General features: G+C 37.9%; 2 protein-coding genes across 16 annotated transcripts in view; one reads left to right on the forward strand and one right to left on the reverse strand.

Moving 5' to 3' along the window:
- The window catches only part of LOC311305800 (uncharacterized protein), a 1,224,369-nt gene that overhangs the window by 1,062,241 nt on the left and 141,599 nt on the right, over nucleotides 1-20,529 (forward strand). The gene's annotated exons all lie outside the window — the stretch shown is intronic.
- The window catches only part of LOC311305806 (NACHT, LRR and PYD domains-containing protein 12-like), a 130,991-nt gene that overhangs the window by 70,419 nt on the left and 40,043 nt on the right, over nucleotides 1-20,529 (reverse strand). For 10 of the 15 annotated variants that reach the window (XM_084433698.1, XM_084433702.1, XM_084433691.1 and 7 more), the window contains 4 exons: nucleotides 16,552-16,725; nucleotides 12,436-12,609; nucleotides 11,561-11,731; nucleotides 2,627-2,800 (listed from right to left, as the gene is read on the reverse strand). In XM_084433698.1, coding sequence (XP_084289824.1) covers nucleotides 2,627-2,800; nucleotides 11,561-11,731; nucleotides 12,436-12,609; nucleotides 16,552-16,725 — 693 coding nt within the window. The remainder of the gene's footprint in view (nucleotides 1-2,626; nucleotides 2,801-11,560; nucleotides 11,732-12,435; nucleotides 12,610-16,551; nucleotides 16,726-20,529) is intronic. The other 5 variants (XM_084433703.1, XM_084433700.1, XM_084433692.1 and 2 more) reach the window with 4 other exon arrangements.

Genomic DNA, 20,529 nt, shown 5'->3' on the forward strand with positions numbered 1-20,529 from the left:
CGATCGAACAGACTGCTCTAACACCCTCCTCGGCGGGGGCGGGCATCCCGAGGCCACTACGTTTCCGGGTGGTCCTTGAGATATGTGCTCGCCGGAGACCGCTGCGCCCTGTAACACCGGAGGTGGCAGGGTTAGCAGAACGGTCCCCTGAGGGTACCGAAGAGAGACGGGCACCGTAAAAAGAGGTGTTAACCGCTCTGCTTCGGGGGGGACTACCCTCATTAGTCCTGAGCCCTCGGACGTCAGGATTTCTTCCCAGCAGCCTTCTTGGCGGTAATAACGGTCCGCAGATCCGCTTTACCCCTCGAGGACTGCTGGGTTTGAGCGCGCCCTCCGTGTCCCCGAGATTTTTGTGGGGGAGCACGGGAGGACACGCTCTGTTTCTGAGTGGCACGGTGCTCAGCGCTCTTTTTAGAGGAGTGAGGCTGCTCCCACTCAGCAGCCTCATAGAAAGAACGGCGGGGGAGAAGTTTCTGGAGAGCAGCAGCTTGCTTAGCGGCTTCTTGTGATTTTGCTACCGCAACACTAACTGCATCACCAAACAAACCAACAGTGGAGACCGGAGCATCTAAGAGAACATGCTTTTCTTTATCCTTGATATCACTTAAATTGAGCCACAGATGCCTCTCAGTGGCCACCAGGGCTGCCATAGACCGCCGGATAGATTTAGCGGTCTCCTTGGTGGCCCTGAGAGACAAATCTGTGGCTCTGCGAAGTTCGGCCACAGTGTCAGGACCAATTCCCCCGCCCTCCTCCAAATCCCCCAATAATTCAGCCTGATAGGCTTGTAAAATGGACATCGTAAGCAGACAAGCTGCAGCTTGACCAGCGGCTGCATACGACTTATGAACCAGGGAAGATGTTACTTTAACTGGCTTAGAGGGAAGTGTAGGAGCTTTCAGAGAAGATGCCGTTGCTGGAGAGAGATAGCCCGCAAGCGTCTCTTCCACCTTTGGCATCTCCCCATAACCATACTCTTTATATTTAGATATTGAGGAGTAGTGAGATGTTTGTGGTGTATAAACTCTGTGAGACACTGGTTTCGCCCACGATCTCGACACCTCGGTGTGGAGATCGGGGAAAAACGGCAGGCTCCTGCGCTGGGGCTGCGCACGAGATGGCAGGAAGCGTTCGTCGAGCTTACTTTTCGAACGAACGTCCTGCCTATCTTCTGGCCACTCAATAGACAGTCTGTCAACAGCTCTAGTAATGACATCGAGCAGTTCCTCAAACGCATGAGACTGAGGTGGCGAATCCTCAGACTCAGCTTCAATACTCACAACATCCAACTCCTCAGAGCTGGATAGTTGCAGTACTGGTACCTCTATCGGGGGGGGAAGAAACAGCAGCGCGTGCTTCCACACCCTGATGAGAGGCACTGGATCTATCAGACGGATGCTGAGATAAGGCAGAGCCTGTCTCAACATCCACTGATAAATCCATCTGTGAACCCCAGGTCTGAGATCGACGCCGTGCCTCGGCAGCGGCGGGACCCGAGCCCTGGGGAGCGTGGTCGGGATTGAACCGAGCCAAGCGGGATCGGAGCGTACGCAATGGAAGCGCACAGCAATGCACACAGTCACCACCCTCGAGTGCTGACTGGGCATGCTCCTCTCCCAAACAAACAACACAAAGAGTGTGTGTGTCACCTCCCGTTAAATAACGCGGGCAGGGATGGACACACACTCTAAACTGCTGCTTGCTCGCCATACTGATAATATATATATATATAGACAGACAACACCAAATAACAAGACAGATTTACACAGAGCGCAACTGAAGACTCAGAAAGCTTTCGTTTTCTGTTTCGGGCCGGCTTTTATAGCTTCCTGGTACGTGACGTCACCCGCCTCTGACGTTCCGCCACACCATTGGACTGATTTTACATGTGCTTCAAGACGTCATCACGCAAAGCGTTCCCATAGCGTCAAACTCGACGCAACGCGAGTTCCCTTGAAAGGGAACTGATGACGGGACAGTTTGATCTTCGGCTGACAAATCAGAGGAAAGGAGCGTTTCATTCCCGCCTATACGTGTAGAAATCAAATATTCAAGCTGTTTATAAATGTTTCTACCTGAGAACGAAAAGTGAAAAATCAAGCTGAATACTTGTTTTTAGTTTTTCTGAAAAAATTAAAAGACGAAAAAGGAAGTGTTTTCTCATTTTTCTACTTTCAATATTAAATCAAAAAACGAATGAACACACGACACGGTCCGTGTATCATCTGATCATTTCATTTCCTGTTTGGAATGAAATAACGAGAAATGAAAAGACGGATCGTTTATTCGGTGTTTCGTTTAGTTTAATAAACAGAAAATTATATTTCGGCTCGATTTCTAATTTTTCGTTTGTGGTTTACAAATCGGTTTATGGCTTTGATATTTCGTTTGCACATGTGGGTGGCGCTGAAACGTCCCTTTCATCTGATTGGTCAAACCGCTTCGTCTTCAGTACAGCCAGAATAAAAGTCCGTACGGCACACTCACATCCCACTTTAACCCCCTGTGAGCAATAGGGGAAACCCAGAAAGTGCACTGCTATAAACAATGAAACATAAGCCCTGCTGTCTTCAAATAAATAAACTTCAGTCACACTGTAATTGCTGTACAGTATAATGATACTAACTGTAGTTCCTCCAGCTTGAGTTGTGGGTTCATCAGTAGATCACTGAGGTTTTTCACTCCAGAGTCTCCTAGTTTATTCCCGCTCAGGTCCAGCTCTCTCAGGTGTGACGAGTTTGATTTCAGAGCTGAAGTCAGGATGAGACTCTGTTTCTCTGTAATTCTGCATCTATTCATACTGAAGACAGAAAGAGAAAATGACTCAGATCTATGATGATCAACTAACGTGTTCATCTTCATCCAGCAGACTTTTGCTGACAAATAAACAGGGATATCAAGGTAAAGGTAACATGGAGAAAGACTACACATTGTTCGTTTAAATATACTACCAACATTGTAACAATAAAAAGGTTGAAAGCGTTGATCTATTTATGTTAGTTTACACATTCATTTCATTTAATCTTTAAGGTTCTTTCATGTCAGTGTTACCCTTGGTTTGCTCACTGGGTCAAATGTGTTTATGTCGGTTGTTTTCAGACACATTTTCTACTTGCTAAAACTTTATAGTAAGGTTTAATTTGTTAACATTAACTACATTAGTTAACATGAACCCATGATGTACAATACTATACAGCATTTAATAACCTTAAGTTTAAACATTTACTAATACATTTTTAAATACAAAAGTTTTCTGTTAACATTAGTAAATCCCCTGTGAACTAACATGAACAAAGAATAACTGTATAAACTAACATGATCAGATTAAGGAATAAAAGTATTTCCTTAAGCAGAAGACAATCAAACAAGTTTTGTAAAAGGTAGTTCATCTGCTTTAGTGCTGCACCGTGAGGCAGTGTCGGTGTATTTTATGGATGGCTCAGCTAAACAGGCCAATAAGAGACTATTAACTACTATTATTGCTTTTAATTATACTAATGTCTAATTAAAATGTCTACAAATGTATAAAACTGATCAGAGATCAGGTAAAACCCACAGCCACTTGTTCAATCTCAGTGAATCTGCATGATTCATGGGTTCACAGAGATCATCGCCCCCCAGTGGTGAACCATTGACATTTCCAAACGTTTTGAAACAGTTATGACGTAACGAAGCCTCGTTCACTGAAATCATGTGACTTTGGCAGTTTGATACACACTCCGAACCACTGATCCGAAACAAAAGATTCGTAAAGGTTTCACAGCTTCATGAAGCGTGTTTCGAAAGCGCCCATCACTAGCGTTCAGTCAACTTACCTTCAGTGGATCTTATTACAGGCAGATACTGATCACAGACTTTTAAAATGCACTTATTCGGTTTTTACAAGTTACAGTATGCTGCATCAAAATTAGATATTTGTGAAATACAAAGATTAAATTGAAAGCAGTTATGAACAGTTCTGATCCTGATGTCAGAAAAAAAAAATTGTTCTGCCTCTACAGAAACTGATATAATTATTGACCCACGATCAAACTGTCTGTCTTAATCAAATATTTAAAGCTTGATATCACCTTTTTAATTTTGTGTTATTAACCTGTTAACCTTTGCCAGTGCGCCGGCACACTGAAGCGTTTTTTTTTTTTTTTTATATATAGGCCTATATATAGTTCAAAGTTACTATCAGATTTAATGTTATTACCTTGACAAACTATACATCATTAAAAAGATATAAGACTCAAGTTTCAGTATTTGACCACTATTGTATTCTGAGAAACTTATAGTGACAGTTATGTCTTAATTTGTGTCAGGAGTTATGAAATGAAAAAATGCGTTGTAGGATTGAGTGCGAACCAAAACACAAATGAATCTTCAGGGTGATTTGTTCAAACATAATTCCACACAGAACCCAACATTCCAGAACCCAAATCACCAATCCAGAACCATAAAAGAAGGCTCCAGCCAGTCTACCTAAGAACTTTTATGAGCCCAAAGGAAGAACTTGTCAATGTGAGATAGCTTGGAAAATAATCATTGGCTCAGAGATGGCACAGCTCAGTGCCCGATCAAGATAACAGCAGAAGCTGCTCGAGCCCACAACATTCCAGACCCCCTCCTCCTTAAGGACCTCTGAATGACCAAACCAGAGTTCTCTTCTCTTCAAACCAGAGAACTGAGATTTTACCTATAACTATACATAAAATCATTCAAGAACAATTTTCAACGGACTTATAATCAAACATCATGCAACTACATGATTCTATTTTGTGTCTACAATATATGGGTATCTAATATGCTTAGATGCCATATAATTCATGCAATTGTTATAACTATTAGGTGTGTGAATGAAAGTGTGTCGTGCTTCCTGTCAGCATGATCGTATGTTCTTATGGTGCGTTCAAGTCCTCCTGGGAAGTTCGTACGTACGAGGTGGGAAGTCGTGCTTATAACGGCATGTGCGTTCAAGTCACTTTCGTCGGAGCAATATGGCGGAGTACTTTCTCTTAATTAATTACACAAAAATACAGTAAGGTTCTTAAAATCTTGTTCTAGAAAATGAAGAACAAAGAAATGTGCATCAGGTGTACTTTGTATTTTTATGTTTTTAATTAATTTATGAAGCCACTGCCAACACATCATTACATGTTTCATTGTTATATTATAATACTATCATATTCTGTGTTGGCGATTAGCTAACTGCGCTGTAAATAGAAAAGCCTGACAATATCACAGCTAAATACCTTTACGTATCGTGTATTCCGCCATGTTAATCACTGACACGCCCCCAACTCGTAAAGATCGGAGCTTAGAGAAAATCCCGAGCTCCCCACTGGTATTTACGACATTGTGGTGGCGTTCAAGTGCGTTCAACTCGTAAATACGATCTATACGAGCTGACTTGAACGCACCATTTATTCAAAAGATGGCTTGATTGAAATCTGTGTAAAATGTTTCGTATTCTTATAATAGTAATAATGGTTAAACTGTGGCCTCTGTCCTCTCTGCTAGAGCTTAGAGAGTAAGGAGAGCACAGATAAGCTTGATTTATGATAAGAAGTGAAGAGAACGCCACCTCCTAAATAAAGACAGTGTCTAATTGGTCAGAACTGATCCAGGAGGCCGGACAAACATGTGAGTTTAAAATCTTAGACCCGAACAAAGTTAAGAAGAGTTCTCAACAATGTTAGAAAAGTGCGCAAAGGGAGAAGAGAAGAGACCAGACAGACTAGTAACCATGTAAACGTGCAGACGAAAGAACCCAAATCAAGATCAGAAGAACATGGGTTAAACAACTTCATTCAAGCCATCATCTACTCTCGTCTCAATTTCCTTTCTTTTCTTAGTTTCCTTTCTTTTCCGTTGTGAGCCTCGGTTCTAAGTTAAGTTTTGCGGCAAAGTTTCGTTCCACGATTCGACAAAACCAGCTTCAGACAAAGACTCTCAATCCATCCGCCAGCACACCACGTGATTGGCCGCCCCAGACCCAGGCACGAGGAGACCAGCCAACGAACTCTGGAAACCCCTGTTATGCAGACAAAGGGAATCCCCAAAGCAAAGACAAGCAAGTACTGCCTCCAGACTTTTAAGCTGAACTGGTGTATTGATATAAATGTAATAACCTGTCTCAGAAACGATAGAAGGGTTAAATTAATGCTTGATGGTTCGTTCCAGGTCATGTCTTATAAGTGCATATAGAAACTTGGGATTTCATCATCTCACTCTTAAACTCACTCTTAAAACTTAATCTTTCCTCACTCTCTTTCTTTCTGCAACTCGTATGAATGTGTGTGCGTGTGTTTGTGTTAGACATTAGTTTTATGTGTTAGAATAATCAATAAAGTCTTGTTTGTATTTTAAAGAGAAGTATTACTTGTGTTATGTGCTTACGAATTTAATGTCTTAAACTTCTGATCTAAGTTACCTTGCTAACTATAGTGTTTCACTATAGTTCGGATATTTATATCCGTTGCAGAGTTGATAGTTACAGCCAGTTCAAATGAACCGCGAACGAGTCATTTGCTCGGTTGTAATAAGTGACTCTTTCGAATTCCCTATAAATTAATGAATAATTCCTTTGAGCGACATTGACGAATCACTACAAATACAAATATCTTACAACATCGATACCTTTAATATTAATTATGAGCATCAGCCGCTCCCATTCAGAAAAAAACTCCTGTGCTGTCGTCATGACAACTCTTGACAAAACAATGTCCCTCAGGGCTTTTAGCTCAAAAATGTGCAGATTTGGAGAAATATTGATAGATTCTCATTATCATAGATTTCTATAGACAGGAATAATATTTATTGAATTTATACCCAAATGCGTCGATGTAATCATTATGAGCGCTGGATACTCTGATGTACTGTGTTTTCAATCCACACCAGCAGCCTGAGGGCGCCCTATGCACATTTAAGCTGCACCCGAAATCAAATACTTCCCTACTATATAGTATGCGAAAAACAGTACGCGAGCAGAGTAGTATGTCCGAAATCATAGAATTCGAAAAACAGTAGGCGAAAAGTACCCGGATGACCTACTACTTCCGGCCAGATTCTGAAGTGCGCATATGATGGCCACCTTACTATCCCATGATGCCACGGGAGAGGAGTTGTCATCGTTATATTCGAAAATGGCAGAAAATGGAGACGCGGCTGTTTTCAAGTGTAAATACTTTACAAAACACTTCTTGTTTCTTTGTGGTTAAATTGTATTTGTTTAACATCATATAAGTAAACGACTGACTTGTTAAAAGTTTAAATGTAAATCGAGGGTACAATTTTGTGAATTGGCTGCAAAATTGACAATTTTATCATTATTATTACCGAACAGAACGAGCTAATGCCTGTCAGCTAGTTAACACTGTTTTATTTAAACAACGGTGTTGTTTCTCAGTTAAATGATAGTTACAAAACTTTTATTTTTTATTTTACAGCGATATTATTTCTCCTTTACCAGTGTTGATATGTAATATGTGTTGGCTACGTAGCAAGCTACTATTATCAAGTGTACCTCAACTTGTCCATGTAACGTTAATATTAATATAATAATATAGATTGACCATGGTTCATCACTAATGTTAAATTCAGTGTTGATTTTGCAGGAGGCTGATGAACACACCTGTGTTCTTGTAGAGTGGAGAGTGGCTAATGAAAGAGAGGAAAGAAAAGAAAGAGCGACGAGAGCATGAGGAGAGACGAGAACAGGAGGCCAGAGAGAGGAAAGATTCCTTCAGCTTTTAGAAATAATTGCTAAAAAAATAATAATAATAATAAAGAAAACAAATGTTACACACTCTCTTTCCATTTATTTGTTAGTAAGTTCATTTTGTCATGCTGTTTTAGCAAGTTTTATTACAAAACACTTAATTCCCAGGGATTTACAGTAGTTAGACTGTCAGTTGTAAAGTGTTTAATATGTGGAATTGAGTAATTAATATTTTTAAAGGGTGTTGTGTGTGCACTTATTTTGTGGCAGATTCCAGATGGTTTTTGAAACTAGCAAATTGCAGGTATATCTGAAAAATATGAGTGCCGCACTATAGAGAAATACCCACACACTCCAGACACCTTTAAAATGTATTTGCTTTATTTTCGTATGTTATTTAACTTTTAAATGGATACAGAATACAAAGCTTAAAACAAAATCACAAAACTTTGGCACAAAGTAGTATAATAGAGCTTAAAGCACCACCAAAAGCAAAAGTTTTAAAACGTCGTCTTGAGGGAAGAAAATGAACGTCAGCAGCTTCAGTAAGGGAACCTTCACAGGTTTCTAAAAGATCTAAAGGGACTTTCTTACTAACAATCTCATTTGTAGGGCATCACTTTAAAATAATTCAAAATCTGTTTCTTTAAAAGCATGTACAAGATAGTAATTTTTGGATTTCCACTTGAATTTTTCCTACCCAAATTTAAAGTAAATAATTTGTAAAAAATTAAGCTCAAATATGTGATATGTAGCTAGAACACCTGCACCTCGATGTACTTTTTTTCCACCCATGGTCGCAATCAGTGACTGGATGGTGTAGGATTGAGTGCGAATCAAACACAAATGAATCTTCAGGGTGATTTGTTCAAACATAATTCCACACAGAACTCAACATTCCAGAACCCAAATCACCAATCCAGAGCCATAAAATCAGGCTCCAGCTAGTCTACACTAACCAACGAAAACCCCCAACTAAGAGCTTTTATGAGCCCAGCTAAAGGAAGAACTTGTCAATGTGAGATGGCTAGGAAAAGAATGATTGGCTCAGAGATGACAACTCAGTGCCCAATAAAGATAACAGCAGAAGCTGCTGGAGCCCACAACATTCCAGACCCCCTCCCCCGTCGGGACCTCTGAACGAACAAACAGAGTTCTTTTCTCTCTAAACCAGAAAACTGAGATTCTTCCTACAGTATACATAAAACTCATTCAAGAACAATTTTCAATGGACTTATAAACATCATACATCATTCTATGTGTTTCTACGATATATGTGTCCATTTAATATGCTTTAATCCCATATAATTCATGTAATTGTATAACTATTAGGTGTGTGAATGAAAGTGTGTTGTGTTTCATATCAGTATGATCGTATGCTCGTGATTCAAAAGATGGCTTGATTGAAATCGTATTCTTATAATAGTAATGATGTCTAAACTGTGGCCTCTGCACTCTCTGCTAGAGCTTGGAAAGTAAGGAGATCCCAGATAATGCATGATTTACGACGAGACAAACAAAGCCAGTGTCTAATTGGTCCGATCTCTTCAGGAGGGGGGGCAAACTTTGAGTTTAAAATCTTAGACACGAAACAAAGCTCTCTCTGCTCTCTCTGTCCTCGCTCTCTCAGACAAGTAACCATGTAAACGCGCAGACGAAACCAAATCAAGATCAGAAGAACATAAGTTAAACAACTTCATTCAAGCCATCATCTACTCTCCTCTCAATTTCCTTTCTTTTCTTAGTTTCCTTTCTTTTCCGTTGTGAGCCTCGGTTCTGAGTTAAGTTTTGCGGCAAAGTTTCGTTCCACGATTCGACAAAACCAGCTTCAGACAAAGACTCTCAATCCATCCGCCAGCACACCACGTGATTGGCCGCCCCAGACCCAGGCACGAGGAGACCAGCCAACGAACGAACTCGGGAAACCCCTGTTACGCCGACCAAAGGAATTCCCAAAAGGAACACAAAACGAGCAAGTACTGCCTCCAGACTGTAAGCTGAACTACTGGTGTATTGATATAAATGTATTTACCTGTCTAAATAACGATAGAAGGGTTAAATTAATGATTGATGGTTCGTTCCAGGTCATGTCTTATAAGTGCATATAGAAACTTGGGATTTCATCATCTCACTCTTAAACTCACTCTTAAAACTTAATCTTTCCTCACTCTCTTTCTTTCTGCAACGCATGAATGTGTGTGCGTGTGTTTGTGTTAGACATTAGTTTTATGTGTTAGAATAATCAATAAAGTCTTGTTTGTATTTTAAAGAGAAGTATTACTTGTGTTATGTGCTTACAAATTTAATGTCTTAAACTTCTGATCTAAGTTACCTTGCTAACTATAGTGTTTCACTATAGTTTGGATATTTATATCCGTTGCAGAGTTGATAGTTACAGCCAGTTCAAATGAACCGCGAACGAGTCATTTGCTCGGTTGTAATAAGTGACTCTTTCTAATTCCCTATAAATTAATTAATAATTCCTTTGAGCTAAATTGACGAATCACTACAAATTAAAAATTTCTTACAATGGACTACCGTGAAAGTCGGAGGTCGGGGCGGAGGTCAGCTCCATCTTTAAAATATAGATGAAGAATTGGTGCAGTAGGTTGTAGGGCTCACAATCTGTAACGTGTTTATAGTTTTTTTGTTTTCTGTGTTGGCTTATTTATAAATATAATATGTATGTATGTATTATATGTATATGATCCATTTCTTATGTGTGTGTGTGTGTGTGTGTGTGTATATATATATATATATACACACACACACACACACACACATGAATACTTAAGATGTAAAAGTCTCTAAGTGCCATCTGAAATTTTCTTCTAGTTTGATCATTTTTATCAAGCTTGTATGTTTATGTTCAGTTATTTCACTTTAATGGCAATGAAAAGGACCTATTAATTGTCATTAAAGTGAAATTACTGAACCTAAATATACAGGCTTTATAAAAATGCTCATTTTAGAAGAATAGTTTTTCTTTTACATCTGAAGTCTTCATGTATACACATGTATATGAATGTGTGTGTATTGTATCTGACTTCAGTGTGTTACCCTACACACATATATATATATATATATACACACACTGCTTGTGATATTGCCATCCATGAATGAATCAACAGAGATACACACACACATACTATTGATTCATTCATGTTTATTCATTGATGGTAATATCACAAGCAAATACATCACATTTTCCTTACCAAAAATCAACATCTGTCATTGTTCACCGGTTTATGTGTGTGTGTGTTTTGTTTTTTTTTGTTTTTTTTTAGGTAAAATGTATTGGCTAAATGATATTTAACTTATTTGAGAAATTACACCAAAGCTCTCGACAAAGGCGTGATCTGCGAGCAGCTGACCGACGACTCTGAATTGTGAGCACGAACGACGTAAAAACGCAGACGAAAGCGGAAAGAACTAAAAACATTGCTCTAAGTTGGTGCAGTCAGTGGAATGGGCTCTTTAAATTTTCGCGCTGATGTGACCGCGCATGTTACGTGACAATATCAACCGTAATACCAGTACGTCCGGACTCCATTCATACTACCCGTATTCATACTATATAGAGCGTACTTTTTTAATGGTCGCGAAGTACGTTCTAATTTAAATGTAGTACCTACTCCCATAGTACGCGATTTCGGACGCAGCTTTAGTCCATATATGGAACACATGAAAAAGTGCCATAATCATGTGACATTCTGGGGATTTTACAAAAGTGGGGTTGCAGCTTAATAGTTTAATTGACTGTTTAATTTTATTACTTTAAATTGTTCTGGCTCTGTGTGACTGAGGGAAAAAAATGCTTAAAAGTAATATAATAAATAAATGAGCAATACTCACGTCAGTGTGTTGAGTTGACAGTGTTTATCCTGCAGTAGAGCAGCGATCTGATTCACTCGTGTGTCTCCTAGTTCATGTTCACTCAGATTCAGCTCTCTCTGGAGTAACGGGTTTATACCCACAACTCTATTCACATACTGACAGGCTTCCTCTGCAGCAGGACTCACAAACCTGCAGAAGAGGCAATTCAGGTATCAACTAAATGTCCACTGCATTACAAAAAATGATTGATATGATAAAAAACGTAATTATTGTTTTAAAGACAAGCTTAAGTTAGTTAGCTTAAGTTTATTTAGATGTCAAATTTTTCTTTAAACATTTAAATACACAAATAAATATATATTTGAAAGAAACTAGAGCAACACTCAGTCCTAAAGCAAACATAAGCATAAGAACAGAAAGGTCTCACAGAGCAGAAGGGCAAAAGCTCACTAGATCATGATTTTCAGTATGAATACAAAGTGTGAAATTAAGATCTTTCTGTAAAGCAGGAGGAGTGAGAAACGTCAGCACAGAGAAAACTGGCTTGTGAAACTGCATGTTTGAGAACATCTGGAGACTCATAGACCTGGTGCAGAGAGATGCAGTGAATCTGGGCTTGATGGAAAACTATTATTGTTAATTATCAAGGTATACTCCTGAATGTCAGCACACATATACTTGACCCATAATGTCTATTTGACCTGTAGCTCATATCACAACTAAACTGTGTTGACGGTTATCATCATCATGACAGAACCTGCAGCATCTGATCTGATCTTGATCATTTTGATGCAAAAAATTGTACAGCTTATTATATAACTAAAATAATATATTAGTTATGAATATTTAGCCTGCATATAGCTAATTTAGTTAATTATTTGATCCCGTCTCACCTCAGTGTCTTCAGTTGACAGTCTGGATCCTGCAGTAAATCACTGAGCTCCTTCACTCCTGATTGTCCAGGATCATTTCCTGTGAGATCCAGCTCTATCAGGTGTGAAGGGTTTGATCTCAGAGCTGAAGCCAGAGCTTTATAACCTTCTTCTGTCACACTGCAGTTAGAGAGTCTAGAACAGAGAGGAAAACATTCAGCTGATTAATCAGTTAAACCTGAACAATATAAATCCTTAAACTGAATTTAATTTTATTCTTCATACAAATGTATTGAAAGTAGGGCTGAACGATTAATTGCATTTGCGATAATATCGCGATTTGATGAAATGCGATTTTTTTTAATCGCAAAGCCGCGATTACACTCTAGTCACGTGACACGCGAGAGTAAACCAGTCTTGCAGATGAAGCATCAACTTGTCACGCTGTGCATAGGCCTGGCATAGGTAGGCTACAGGAAATAACAGTTTGTTTAATTTATGTGATATTGTGTTATAGATTCTCTCCAACGATTCTGTATTGATTAAGATAATTTCAGATTTATGTCTGAGCTTAGTTCTCAACACAGATACGTGATGACGCTATGTGTGCTTTATAAACAACCGTATTCTGCTTGCTTCTAATTCCTTTGTCTCACACACACACACACACACACGACACCACTCGAACCTTCCAAAAAATAATCTTTCATAAAGTTCGGAAAAGTTGAAGCGAATTACAAGAACATTCGCGTGCTTCATTGCACATGATATGAGATACGCGCGGTCTGCTTGATGTTACTTTTGTAGTGCGTGGTCTCTCCCGCCGGTATTTTGCTTACAAATGCTCTACGAAGGCATCATATGTCTTTTGGAATGCAGTTGGCTTATATATTACAAATATGAAAATCACAGACAGAAGCTGCTTTCAATTTCAAATACTCACGCGCGCTTTGCGAAGAGCGTTTGAGCATGCGGCTGTGAGCGACTCCGTCTACGTGGTTAAATGTAATTGCATCTCAAAATGCTTTTATGACGCAAAATTAATGTGACACAGTCAGTTATATCTTAAGTTATTAAACAGATAGGACAAACCACATCTTATAATTTCAAAAGAGATGAAAACGTTCAGACAGCCGACTCTTAAATATTGAAAGCACTTTGTTTATTGCTTGTAATATTTTTTTCCCCTCTTTGTTATTTGTTTTGAAGCTATATTAGTTAAAATTATTAACATTTAATTGTATTAATTTAGTTTTTTAATGTGTAATTGTTTATAAAAGTAGGCCTACTTATAATTACATATGTAATTAAATATTTTAAGTTTTATTAATAAGATTAATTAATAAGAAAAAAATTAGATCGGCTCATGAGGTGCCTAAAGATTCCCTTCCCTATTTTACAATGATTTATTGCTTGTTTTTGTTGAATAATAGAAAAGATAAAGATTTTTTTTATACCGTGTAGCCTATTCTCTGTGTAAATTCATGCACCGAACCGTGATGCCCGTACCGATTCGGTTCAATACGAATACATGTACCGTTCCACCCCTAATATATATATATATATATATATATATTAGTGCTGTCAATCGATTAAAAACTTTAACTAGATTAATCACACATTTTTTCTGTGATTAATCGCAATTAATCGCAATAAAAAAAAGAAATGTTTTTGTACGTTTTTAATATATTTTATAATGTAATAATTTCACAGTTAATCAAATTAATGTAGAAACAACATAAAAACAGTATATTTTAAATACTTGTTTAATGGCATCTTTTTATGAATGAAGGCCAGTATACTGATATTAATACAGCTACTGATTTTTTTTTTTTTTTTTCACATTTATTAGGCTTCAAAAATATAACAGTTTTTAATTTAAGTGAACTTAAAACAATGCTAACATAAACCCATAATAAATGTCATATTTACTCGTGCCCTTCCTTAGCAACGTGTTGACTATAGTGGGAAAACAGTGTTTGTTTCCATTACTGATTAACATTCCTCTGCTATTATTTTGGTGAGAGGACACTCACTAATATTAATATAATTTGTTTTTACTAGTGCTGTGTTAGGAAATATACAGAAATGTAATAAAGCTATCAAAGTTATATGCAGTCTGCACTGCATAAACTATAAATTAAATAGTTAATCCTTATTAAAGCTACAAAAGTTATTTAGACAAGAGCAGTGAGTCATTTTCTCTGTTCCCTTTGTTCTTTAACTTTACTGACAGGAAGCTTTATTGGCTGCTGTCCCTTTAAGAGCAGACAGACACGCGGATCTCACCGTTTATGGATCTCACACGCCTCATTCTCTCACAACTCTTTGTTCATTTTAGACTTTATATAAATCATTTAAGTCTGCTCTTATGAGGATAATCGACGAAACTGACATTTTGGGATTGTTATTGTTATTGTTAGTTCAAGCGCGAAAGAGAACTGGATTCTGGCGCCCTGTCTGCATTGTGTGTGTGTGTGTGTGTGTGTGTGTGTCACATAAGGACATTCACAGACAGGGCATTCTCTTTTGTCTTGCCGCGCTTGAAATGTTTAAAAGCATTTAAATGAATAAGAGCGTGATCATATAATGTAAGCTAGCCAACGGATGGCAGAAAAGACGGATGCTGGCATGCTGCGTTAATTGCGTTAAATATTTTAACACCTTAAACCAGACAAAAATTAATCGCATGCGTTAGCGCGTTAACGTTGACAGCACTAATATATATATATATATATATATGCTTTTTATATATAAACACCCTTTTTTTGAATATGTTGGGAAGTTGACCTTCCCAGACAATCCTGAGTAAACTTAGTGTCCCACGTTTTTTGCTGCAAATGACTGGGCAGTAGTTCTTGGACCATCACTCACAGCTATTAGTTAATGTGTTTTTATTGTTGTTGTTTTTTTCTTCATTGTTTCTATGTTGTTTATCGTTTATTTTTGTTGATTCTTGGTGTTTATGTTTTTGTATTTTTTTTCTTTGTATGTGAAGGGGAACTTTTTTTGTTCTTATTTCATGTTCAAAATTTAATAAAGAGATTGATGAAAAAAAAAAAAGTATATACTGTATATATATAAACCAAAATACAGCAAATAGTCTTCTTGACGCGCCTACTTTTGAAAGTCAACATTTAGATTATGTGAACTAAGTTAAATGTATTGTAAAGGCCTAGGTCACTCTGGAATAAATCACAACGTGTTTCATGATAAAAACGTGACTTTAGTTTACAGTCCGGAAAATACAGTAGGTTATAGTAAATTATTTCACGGACCCCCTGGCCCTTGAGAACTGAAAGCCTCATAAGAAAGCCCTGTCGAGGCTCTTCCCCGGTGCGGGTCGTGTCGAGCCATTAGTCTGGGTGTTTGATGAGAAAAAGATGAAATGTAGTAGTTGCAATAAACGCGTTCAGAATCCGTACAACTGCAGCAGCGGAGGACTTTTATTCTGCTGAGCGGAGCTGAGGAAGAACTGATGACGGGACAGTTTGATCTTCGGCTGACAAATCAGAGGAAAGGAGCGTTTCATTCCCGCCTATACGTGTAGAAATCAAATATTCAAGCTGTTTATAAATGTTTCTACCTGAGAACGAAAAGTGAAAAATCAAGCTGAATACTTGTTTTTAGTTTTTTTGAAAAAATAAAAAGACGAAAAAGGAAGTGTTTTCTCGTTTTTCTACTTTCAATATTAAATCAAAAGACGAATGAACACACGACACGGTCCGTGTATCATCTGATCATTTCATTTCCTGTTTGGAATGGAATAATGAGAAATGAAAAGACGGATCGTTTATTCTGTGTTTCATTTAGTTTAATAAACGGAAAATGAGATTTCGGCTCGATTTCTAATTTTTCGTTTGTGGTTTACAAATCGGTTTATGGCTTTGATATTTCGTTTGCACATGTGGGCGGAGCTGAAACGCCCCTTTCATCTGATTGGTCAAACCGCTTCGTCTTCAGTACAGCCAGAATAAGAGTCCGTACGGCACACTCACATCCCACTTTAACCCCCTGTGAGCAATAGGGGAAACCCAGAAAGTGCACTGCTATAAACAATGAAACATAAGCCCTGCTGTCTTCAAATAAATAAACTTCAGTCACACTGTAATTGCTGTACAGTATAATGATACTAACTGTAGTTCCTCCAGCTTGAGTTGTGGGTTCATCAGTAGATCACTGAGGTTTTTCACTCCAGAGTCTCCTAGTTTATTCCCGCTCAGGTCCAGCTCTCTCAGGTGTGACGGGTTTGATTTCAGAGCTGAAGTCAGGATGAGACTCTGTTTCTCTGTAATTCTGCATCTATTCATACTGAAGACAGAAAGAGAAAATGACTCAGATCTATGATGATCAACTAACGTGTTCATCTTCATCCAGCAGACTTTTGCTGACAAATAAACAGGGATATCAAGGTAAAGGTAACATGGAGAAAGACTACACATTGTTCGTTTAAATATACTGCCAACACTGTAACAATAAAAAGGTTGAAAGCGTTGATCTATTTATGTTAGTTTACACATTCATTTCATTTAATCTTTAAGGTTCTTTCATGTCAATGTTACCCTTGGTTTGCTCACTGGGTCAAATGTGTTTATGTCGGTTGTTTTCAGACACACTTTCTACTTGCTAAAACTTTACAGTAAGGTTTAATTTGTTAACATTAACTACATTAGCTAACATGAACCAATGATGTACAATACTATACAGCATTTAATAACCTTAAGTTTAAACATTTACTAATACATTTTTAAATACAAAAGTTTTTTGTTAACATTAGTAAATCCCCTGTGAACTAACATGAACAAAGAATAACTGTATAAACTAACATGATCAGATTAAGGAATAAAAAAAAAGTCCCCATAAAACATGAAAAAATAACATTGCTTGGTCTGTTGAAGGCTGGTCTTGTTGAAATGAGAGGCCTGTTGATCAAATCATCAGCTGGACTGAAAGAAGTTTCAGTGCTCTTAGGACACTGAAAACACAGCTCAGAGCAATAGTCACAAGTGACACTTGACAGTATTGCTGTGTGTCGTGTCCAACAGGACAAACTAGACAGTACTGATGTGAAACATATGCCAACAGTTAATTTCTGTTAAATGATTAGTTCACTTAGTTAAAAATGAAAATTCTGTCATCATTTACTCACTCTTGAGTTGTTTCAAACCAGTTTCTTTCTTCTGCTGAACACAAAAGAAGATATTTTGAAGAATGTCGATAACCAGACAGTTGATGGTAGCCATTGACTTCCATAGTATTTTTTTTTTCCTACTATGGAAGTCAATGGGGTCCATCCACTGTCTGGTTATCGACATTCTTCAAAATATCTTCTTTTGTGTTCAGCAGAAGTAAGAAATTCATACAGGATTGAAACAGTTTGAGGGTGAGTAAATGATTTTCAGTTTTAGGTGAACTATAACCCTTTAAAGGGGTGGTTTACTGCCTTTTTTCTTTGCTTGATTGTGTTTATGGGCTGCAATATAACATGTCTTCGTGTTTCGTTTGTTAAAAAACGCCTTATTTTTCATAAATTTCACCTTTATTGTAAGCCGCTTCCTCCTCTGTCATTTGAACGACCGGTTGACTTCCTGAGTCTATGAAACCACTCCCTCAGAAAGAGGCAATGAGCTCAGATTGGTTAGTTCGGCCGGTGTGTTGTAATTGGCTAAACTGCGTCCAGAATCTTCACGCCCATTTCCTTTACGGGCGACAGTTGCATGTGCTCCGGACCCGGTCAAATGTAATGGTGTCAATATTGCCTCATCAGTTTGAGCCAGAATCAGACCCAGAGAGCGGTGATGAAGAGCCTATAGTCAAGCAGAACCTCCGCAAACACGGCTCTTACTAAACGTTTCTGAATGGTATTTTTTTTTTATTATTATTATTTTCTCAAAGAATTTCCACACGCTGATACTTGAAAATGCTACTGCTGTTTGTTAGCTTTTGAGATACGCTTTCCCCCTGATTAAACATTTAATATAACTGAATACAGGACTGAGTAATACCGTTTTTTAAAGATATTGTTTTATTGATAGAATGAACAACCGTTTAACTATTCACAAAACTTACCGGTAGTTTACTCAGTTTGTCGTTTTCTTACATGATAACAGCAGCTGAAGTTCGCTGTTGCGATCATTTTTTGAAGTTTGCACACGTTTCTTATACACACAAAATAACATCGAACTAACTAGCTACTATAACCAAACAGCTTTGGCATTGGTTTGCGTTCTTGATCAAATAAAAAAAATACGTCATAAAGTAGCTATACATGGAAAATACGTTTACAAAATTTGTACATATTACAAATTCGGGTCCAAAATGTTTGTACGCATCTGTCATATACTAAAGCCAGCGCTGGCATTTTTTTACATCCTTGATAAAACTAAAACATTACGTCTTAAATTATACAGGCAAATACATTTAAAATGATTAAATCTTACTTGCAGGTTGTGGCCTCTGGTTTTATAGCTGTAACTGCTTCATGTTGGAGTAATAGTTTCTTGTTGAATCCGACATTGAACTCGTGTAGATTCTGGAAGCTGTCTTCCGTAAAATGCGCAGCACAGAGAGCTAAACTACGATTGTAATTGTCAGGAACATATTCAAACTTAAATTTTAACCATTGTTGACGAACTACAGCGTCTGTAGGAAGCCTGAACACAGAAGACCTGACAGCTAACGTTACAGCTCTCCACTATAACTCCTCCTCTTCGACAGCAGAACATGTTCCGGAGGGAGGGTTGATGTAAATGTATGAGTTAGCTACGTATAAAACCCGGGAAGTATCTCGTTGTAGTCCCATTCGAGTCGTTTTTGTAGGCATTAAACTTCCTGATTTTTAAAAGACGATATCTCCGCTTACGTTGAACTTTCAGCGCAGCAACTTTGCAGATACTGTTTATGCACCAACAGCAACATTACACAGTATTTAAAATGAAAAAAGTGAAATAGCAATCAACCACCCCTTTAATGAAAGATGCAGACATGTGTTTGGCTTCTTCAAAAAGCAAGGAACAAGACAGTATTGCACTATTGCATTGCACTATGAGCGGAGTAAAGTTAAGTCTCTGTTAAACTGCCACCATGCCTTTATTAGTTATTTGTAACATTACAGAATTAATTAATTTACGTATTGTTAAGGTCAATATAGACTAAAAACCTTAATACATTATCCTATTAATTTCCTGATTCCTCAGCTTATTTAGCTTATTTATTTAGAAAATAAATTTTCTATGGGCATATATACGGCTGAAACAGGTAGCCTAGTGAATCATCCCAAATTTTTCAACATCAACATTTTAATATAATTATAGTCAAATATGGCCTTTAGAAAAATGTGTTTTTTTGAGGAGCTGGGGTAGTGCACTATATAGGCCCCTGTGGTGCGGCCTAAGCTTTTGTCCTTAATGGCATTTTTTTCCTTACATTACTTTTACTTTTATACTTTAAGTAGTTTTGAAACCAGTACTTTTATACTTTTACTTGAGTAAAAAGCTCGAGTTGATACTTCAACTTCTACAAAAGTCTTTTTAAACCCTAGTATCTATACTTCTACTTGAGTAATGAATGTGAATACTTTTGACACCTCTGATAAACTAACATGATCAGATTAAGGACTAAAAGTATTTCCTTAAAGGGGACATATCATGCTAAATCCACTTTTTTAGCCCTTAAATGCATTTTGTTGTATATTTGGAGTGTTTAAAAGTACAGAAAAGTTCAAATTATTCTCTTCAGGTGCTTCGTTGATATCTTTATATTCTGTTTTGGCCTTATTTTTCAACCTGTTCAGATTTTTCTGTTATCTATGACGTTTTGTGAACTAATACGTCACAGTATTTGCAGCGGAACTGCCAAATAAGGACATTGACTTCCAGCCCAACACTTCGAGCAATCCGCCATTCTCGCTGCAATTTTGTAGTCCAAGCTAAAAGATGCAGAAGTTACGAGAGGGTAAGTTAAAATGTTCGGTTGTTGGATGTAGTAACCCACACGCTTCATTACACCGTCTAATGTAGATGAACTGCCGCGCTTGTGACAGAACGTATGTTTAACTGAAAGAACGAGCAGAGAGAGAGAGCGCACACTCTCTCTCTCTCTCTTCGGAGCCAGGCG

This window comes from Rutilus rutilus, assembly GCF_951802725.1.
Source record: "Rutilus rutilus genome assembly, chromosome: 1".
NCBI lineage: Eukaryota > Metazoa > Chordata > Actinopteri > Cypriniformes > Leuciscidae > Rutilus > Rutilus rutilus.